The following is a 7512-nucleotide window of genomic DNA, read 5'->3' on the forward strand; positions in this document are numbered from 1 at the left end:
TCCCTTGGCACGGAGATAACACAGACCGGCGCAGCCGGGCGGTAAAAGCAAAACACAAATAAACAAACCCAATGCATGGTTCGCGGCGTTACCCCCCCCCCCCCCACCTCTAAGAGTGCATCGACCCGATGCTAACATAAGCGACAGTCCGAAAATGAAAAATAAAATTTCGTCATCGTTCGTAGAAAGGTTTTAAGCGAACCACGTGGACGACTTCGGGCCGCGTACGTCGTCGTGATGTGCCGGAGTCACCATCGGGGATCACTTCGTAGGTAAGTTGGCCAACACGTCGCAGAATGTGGTAGGGTCCGAAATACCGTCGCAGAAGTTTCTCGCTCAGTCCGCGTCGTCGGATGGGAGTCCAAACCCACACACGATCCCCTGGTTGGTACTCGGGGTCTCGGCGTCGGAGGTTGTAGCGGCCGGCATCCACCAGCTGCTGGTCCCTTATACGAACTCGAGCGAGCTGGCGGGCCTCCTCCGCACGTTGAAGGTATCCTTGGACGTCGGCGTTGAGGTCGTCGTCTTCTACATGCGGAAGCATGGCGTCGAGCATCGTAGTCGGTCGTCTTCCCTAGACAAGCTCGAACGGTGTCATCTGCGTAGTTTCCTGCGTCGCTGTATTGTACGCAAACGTGACATACGGGAGGACTTCGTCCCAAGTCTTATGTTCAACGTCGACGTACATGGACAGCATATCCGCAATTGTCTTGTTCAGACGTTCTGTTAGTCCGTTCGTGTGGGGGTGGTACGCCGTCGTTCTTCGGTGATCCGTGTTGCTGTAGCGTAAGATTCCTTGCATCAGCTCCGCGGTAAAGGCCGTTCCGCGGTCCGTGATTAGGACTTCAGGGGCTCCATGTCGCAGCACAACTTGGTTTATAAAGAACTTGGCGACTTCTTGTGCAGTCCCCCGCGGAAGAGCGGCGGTCTCTGCGTAGCGCGTCATGTAGTCTGTCGCTACGACAATCCACTTGTTCTCCGATCGTGACGTCGGGAACGGGCCTAGAAGGTCCATTCCAATCTGTTGAAAGGGCCTCGACGGGACGGTGATCGGTTGTAGAAGTCCGGCGGATCTTGTCGGCGGCGTTTTTCGTCGCTGGCAGTCCCGGCAACTCCGAACGTAGTGGGTGACGTCGGATGTAAGGCGGGGCCAGAAGTACTTCGCCTTAATTTTTGCAATAGTGCGTCTAGTAGCGAATATCTGTAGTTCCTTTCGGTCGCTGTCGTTAAATAAACACCACTACTCGTTCGAGTGCAAAGGAAAACAACAGGATTTCTTTATACAGAAGTACAGAAGGTTACACCGTTCCGTCTTACATGCTTTTCACGAACCAACTGCCCCCCGCTCCCCGCCGCCGCGGTCCCTTCTTTCGAGGGAGAGAGGGCCACGTTCCCTGGTAAACAAGAACCATATGTGGCGCGCGCGCGGACCCCGCCGGTGGTCCCAGTTGACAGCCCCCGGCGGCGGCGGCGCGCGCTTTGCTTCGTCCATTCTCCCGCTTCTGCGGGGTTTCTTTCGTCTTCGCGTTCTGCGACTGAATCCGTCGCAACACACTCCCCACCGAATGGGCTCAAGCACATTCCATCTCTAGCGGGTAAATGAGCTGTATTGGGCGCGTTAACATGACGCCGCGTGGCACTCTTACGGTGCACGAGCGCACTTTACCATCCCGTCCCTCAAAAACCTTTTCGATCCTTCCAAGCTTCCATAGCAAGCGCGGTGCCGGTTCCTTAATGAGCACCAGCTGGCCCACTCTGGGAGGTGGCGACTCCTTCCTGTCGGTAGCATAGGCGGATTTTAGCTCTCGCATGTACTCGGCTCCCCATGCCACCCAGAATTGGTTCAACAGGCGTTTTCGGCGCCTCCAGAATACGCGGAGTGCCTCGGGCGTCGAAGCAGGCTGCTGCGCGACTTCCGTCGGCAGTGTAGTTAGCCGCCTCCCAGTGAGAAAGCTGGCCGGTGTGAGGGGGGTGCCCTCTCCCACGTCACTGTATACATACGTGAGGGGACGGGAATTTATCACCGCCTCCACTTCTGTCAAAATGGTGGCCACTTCGTGCCAGCCCAAAACTTTCCTCCCGATCACTTTCTTCAGTGCCCCTTTCACTGAACGCACCAGCCTTTCGTAAAAGCCTCCCCACCATGGTGCCCGCTCGACAATGAATTTCCACTCTATCCCTGCGCTAGAAAAGTGGTCGATCACGTCTGGATGTCGCAACACGTTCCACAGTTCGAGCAGTTCTTTGGTGGCGCGCTTGAATGTCAAAGCATTGTCAGAGTACACGACGCGACACAGCCCTCTCCGGGACACAAATCTGCGGAAAGCTAACAAAAAACTAGCAGTTGTCATGTCATGTACCAGTTCTAAATGCACAGCTCGCGTAACCGCACAGGTGAATAGCACTATATAGGCCTTACGCGTGACACCATTGTCTCTCACATAAAGTGGGCCCGCAAAGTCAGTGCCGATCACTTCGAACGGATCTGCTCTGGTTATCCGATCATTCGGCAGAGGTCCCGTTGGCGCGCACCCCGGTGTAGCACTGAAACGCTGACACGTCACACATGCACGCACCACCTTTTTCACGAGTTCTCTGCCTCGCAGAATCCAGTATTTCTCACGAAGCTGGACGACGGTGTCTCTCACTCCTGCGTGCAGAACCTGTCGGTGGGCGTCGATCGCCAGCAGCGCTGAATATCTGTGCTGTTTGGGCAAGACGACGGGGCTTCGCTCGTCGTAAGTCATGTTTGCCGAGTGAAAGCGGCTCTTGATCCGAAGCACTCCTTCGTCGTCGATGAAGGTGATGAAGTCTCGGAGGGGAGAATCACGTGGAGACTTGGTTCCTTCGGTCACACATTTGAGGTCAGCCGAGAACGCCGACTGCTGCGCCTTTCTCAGCCAGTGTGTTCGCGCTGCTTGGATCTCCGTCGCGGTCAAGGGTCCCGATCTTTTTTCCGTGGACTTCAGGTTGTGGAGGAAGCGGAAAATCCAAGCGGTCGTTCGGTTGACCTTGGACGCCGAGCTGAATCTGGAAATGTCGAGCAGTTCAGCAGATGGCTCCGTGGCAATCTCTAACACATCAGCCCGTTGTTGCCGCTCCTCAAGGTGGTCTTGTGGGAGCTCAGTGCGTTTTTCTTTCGGCCAATCCGTCGCCGGCAATGACAACCATTCCGGCCCTCTCCACCAAAGATCCGATGACACCAGTTTCGATGCCCTCAAACCTCGTGTCATCAAGTCGGCAGGATTGTCCTTCCCAGGGCAGTGATGCCATGTCGCGTCCAGAGAATGGCTTTGGATTTCTTGCACGCGGTTTCGGACGAACAATTTCCATCTGCTCGGGTCTCCCGTTATCCAATGCAAGGTAATCGAGGAATCGGTCCAAAAGTGAACCTCGTTCACTTCGATCTCGAGGCACGTTTTGACGTACTTATACAGCCTCGCGGCTATCAAGCCGGCCATCAGCTCAAGCCTGGGCAAGGTGACCTCTTTCAGTGGCGCCACTCGGCCTTTTGCCAGAAGCAGTGTCGTCGTTGTGGCTCCAGTGTCGCCGATAGTTAAGAGGTAGACTACAGCTCCGTAGGCCACCGTGCTGGCATCTGCGTAAATGTGCAGCGCTCGATGGGTCACGTTTCCCAAAAGCTCCGTGGCGTAATACCTCGGCACGCTGATTTCCTTCAGGTTCGCAAGCTCATCGCACCAAGCGATCCATTCCTTCAGTAGCTGCTCTGGCAGCACGTCATCCCATCGAAGGTTGCGTTTCCAGATCTCCTGAAAGAGGATTTTGGCCCTCACGACAAATGGTGACAGGAGTCCGAGAGGGTCGTATAATCTCGCTGTCGTCTGGAGAACGAAACGTTTTGTGTCTCCTCCGCGCTGTGCGAACTCGACCACTTGGTCCGGAGAAAAGGTCAGGCAGTCCTGCTTGGGTTTCCAAGTCATTCCCAGCACTTTCAGCACGTTCGCTACTTGGCCCAAGTTTCTTTCAACGCCGCCGTTCTCTTCAAACATTCCTGTTAGAGGTGCACTATTTGAGCCCCACTTGTGGAGTCTCATGCCTGCCAGCATGAATATTTCGTTCGCTTCGGCATACAGTCGCTTCGCCTCTGCCTCGCTGGCCGCCCCGGTCAACAAATCGTCAACGTACACCGATTTCCTTAGCGTCCGTGCAGTGCCTGGGTAGGCGCTCTCCATAGCTTGGAAATGGTGCTGAAGGGTAGCGGCCAGCAAGAACGGACTTGCAGTCGTTCCAAAAGTCAACCTCGTCATTCGCCAAGTCTCGATTTCCGGAATTGGTTCATTTGGTCGCGGAGGGTCTTTGTACCAGAGGAATCGGAGCGCGTCACGATCCTCTTCCTTCACTCCGATTTGCAAGAAGGCCTTTTCCACATCCGCGACCAAAGCTATGGGATGTGTCCGGAAGTTCAGGAGCAAGGCGACCAGATCCGGATTAAGGTTCGGGCCGCTTTCCAAGCTGTCGTTCAGAAATTTTGAGTTTGCACAGTGGGATGAAGCGTCAAATACAATCCTGAGCTTTGTGCTGCTGCTGTTTTCTCGTACTACAGCCTGGTGGGGCATGTAGTACAGCACCTTCGCTGCTCCTTCATCGCTACCTTCGTCATCAACCCTTTCTGCTATTCCACTGTTCTGATAGAACCGAATTGCCTGATCGTACTCTTCGAGGAGACCTTTGTTTTTTGACAGTTTCTTCCTCACGTTCTCCATTCTGTTTAACGCCACCTGCTTGTTGTCGGCGAGCCTCACGTCAGCCTTCCAAGGGAGGGCAACTTCGTATCTGCCATTCGACTGAGTGATGCTGGCTTCAAAGTTTCGCCTAACATGTTCCCCCGGAGGGTCGTCATCCAAGGCGTCGGTGACTCCCACACTTTCGAGTTCCCAAAAGCTCCTTAGAAGCGAGGAAGACTCGAGATCTGGCGCCGTTGCCTTCAGCACGATCGCTTGGGAACAATTCATTCTGCTTGTGCGTGACCCCGTTCGTCCCTGGACTGCCCATCCGAATACGGATTCCACCGCAGTCAAACTTTCCGTCAGTCGGTGGATCCGTCCGGTCATCGCAGTCCAGTAGTGGTCGGATCCCAGCAGCAAGTCAACGTCTCGATCGCTCTGTCCACTCAAATCGTCCCCAACTGAGAGGCCAATCTCATCTAACTTGATCAGAATGCTTTCATCAGGGCTGGGAAGGTCGTGCTCACAGATCTTGGGCGTTTCTAGCGCGTCGATCTCAATTTTTTTGTCATTCAGTCGGCTTCTCAAGGTTACCAGAACCCGCCGAAAGGTGCGTTCTTTGCTTTCACCTCCGAACACGCCAACCGCCAGAATTTCTGTTCCGAGGAGTTTGCAGTTGAGTTCCCGTGACAGCCTTTCCATTATGAAGGTGCGTTGGCTGCCGCTGTCAAACATTAGCCTGGCCAACTTCATCTGCCTGCCACTCTCAACCCATGCTGTTACGGTTTGCAATAGAACGGCTGGTCTCACGCTGCCCTTTTCTGTAGTCTGGAGACTGACGGGCTCGTTCGGATTCTTCTCTTTTTTCGCGTCGTCCGATCGGTCAGAGATCCGTTTAGGCGGAGGGTCACACATGCTGGTAGCGTGCCGGCCGTGACACTTGCCGCAACTCAGTACGCACGTGCACATTCTCGCTGTATGATGCGGCATGGTGCACCTAAAACACCTCCTGCCTTGCTGCAACATGCGTTTCTTCTCTGTCAGAGGGATTTCTTCGGTGCAGTCTTTTGTGGCATGCCTTTTGGAGTTGCACAGAAAGCATTCCATCCCTTTAACTGTGCCGTGCAGCGCGGCCGCTGATGGTTGTCGTGACTTCACAAACTGCTGTGGCTTCTTGTCACGTTCATGCGTAGGGAAGCGAGATGGAGGCTTACCAGTTCCGTCAGGTCGCTCGATGATGGACTTTTCCAGGGTCTCTACCTCGATGCGGAGAAAGTTCAAAAGGTCGCTCAGCATGCCGAGGTGCACCGGTTTTTTTGAAGTCTCGGAGCTGGTATCGCTGCTCGATGTTCCCGCAGAGCTGACCTCTTCCGCATTCCTCGATGTCACCTTTCTGTTGTAATCCAGGCTCAGGTCGGATGGAAGTGCGCGAAGTAGGCCGAGATACAGCATGGCGCAGTACGACTCCTCTCCCACACCCAACGCCTTCAGGCCTCGGAGGTGAGCTTGGACGTTGTCGTACATACGGCGCAGTGCTCGGACGTTCCGTGGTGACGAGACCGGTGTTAGGTTCATCAGGCTGTCAATGTGGTCTTGGATGAGCGCCGCCTGGTTTCCAAACCTCTGCTGCAGGATGTCGATGGCGTCATCGTAGCACTCCGATGTTGGCTGCAGACCCGCAATTGCCGCTGCTCCGTCTCCGATCAGCGCAGCCCTCAGATAATTGAACTTTTCTGATGGCGCCAAGTCCGAATTTTTATGAATGGCGGTTTCGAACTGCTCCCAAAAAGGCTGCCAATTCCTTCGGTTTCCGTTGAATTTTAGAAGCTCCAATTTTGGGAGTTTGACTTTTGCCGCCGTTGCTGCCCTTGCTCTTATTGCGTCGCTGCCTTGTTCGGGGTTGCCACCACCTGAGTTATTGTTGCAGCTTCGTTTTACCCTGCTTTTCAGTCTCGCCAGGCAGGTTACGATCTTGTCACTGTACTCGATGGCATGAGTGAACTCGTCTTCTGCGTCTTCGTCGGCCAGTAAAGGCTCAATTGCCGCGTTCACATCTTTCAGCTGAGCCTCCACAAGCAGCAGACGTTCGATCAGGACTTCAAGTTCCTCGACACTTGGCATAGGCAGCGGTAGCAGCTTTTCTGCTTCGCCAATGAGTCGACTTACTTGAGCCCGCAGAGTCTTTCGTTTCTTCTTCTGCAGCTCCATGTCGATCGTCGTCCACGTTCAACGGAGCAGTCGATCCCTGTTGCTCGCCGATGCACTCACAGTTCGGTCATCTTTAAAGATCCCGGGTTTCGGCACCAAAATTTTGTAGTAGCGAATATCTGTAGTTCCTTTCGGTCGCTGTCGTTAAATAAACACCACTACTCGTTCGAGTGCAAAGGAAAACAACAGGATTTCTTTATACAGAAGTACAGAAGGTTACACCGTTCCGTCTTACATGCTTTTCACGAACCAACTGCCCCCCGCTCCCCGCCGCCGCGGTCCCTTCTTTCGAGGGAGAGAGGGCCACGTTCCCTGGTAAACAAGAACCATATGTGGCGCGCGCGCGGACCCCGCCGGTGGTCCCAGTTGACAGCCCCCGGCGGCGGCGGCGCGCGCTTTGCTTCGTCCATTCTCCCGCTTCTGCGGGGTTTCTTTCGTCTTCGCGTTCTGCGACTGAATCCGTCGCAACAGTGCGAGCTGTGCCGAGATGTCCGGAAGACGGGTCGTCGTGGGACGCTTCCAAAATTTCGTCACGAAGGTCTGCGGGGATGACAAGTAGATAATTCGTTCTTGTTCCGGGGCTGAAATTCTTCTTCACGAGGACGGAGTTTTTGAGGAT

General features: G+C 54.6%; 1 protein-coding gene across 1 annotated transcript; it reads right to left on the reverse strand.

Moving 5' to 3' along the window:
• Positions 1–2502: 2502 nt before the first annotated feature.
• LOC144167838 (uncharacterized) lies at positions 2503–6893 on the reverse strand. The gene is made up of 4 exons (XM_077696997.1): positions 5900–6893; positions 3430–5341; positions 2624–3030; positions 2503–2552 (listed from the first exon to the last, which is right to left on the reverse strand). The coding sequence occupies exons 1-4, from the start codon at positions 6891–6893 to the stop codon at positions 2503–2505; spliced, it is 3363 nt and encodes a 1120-aa protein (XP_077553123.1).
• Positions 6894–7512: the final 619 nt, after the last annotated feature.

This window comes from Haemaphysalis longicornis, unplaced genomic scaffold (genome assembly GCF_048455015.1).
Source record: "Haemaphysalis longicornis isolate Haplotype H1 unplaced genomic scaffold, Haemaphysalis longicornis Haplotype H1 scaffold_2, whole genome shotgun sequence".
Lineage (NCBI taxonomy): Eukaryota > Metazoa > Arthropoda > Arachnida > Ixodida > Ixodidae > Haemaphysalis > Haemaphysalis longicornis.

Excerpts from the sequence above, each read along its gene's own strand:
- LOC144167838 (XM_077696997.1), bottom strand. The coding sequence starts at position 6,893 with ATGGAGCTGCAGAAGAAGAAACGAAAGACTCTGCGGGCTCAAGTAAGT. Across the intron at positions 5,342-5,899 it reads CGAGCGACCTGACGGAACTG|AAATTCTGGCGGTTGGCGTG; the intron begins GTAAGCCTCCAT and ends TCCTCGGAACAG. Across the intron at positions 3,031-3,429 it reads ATAGCCGCGAGGCTGTATAA|ATTCAGCTCGGCGTCCAAGG; the intron begins GTACGTCAAAAC and ends CGACATTTCCAG.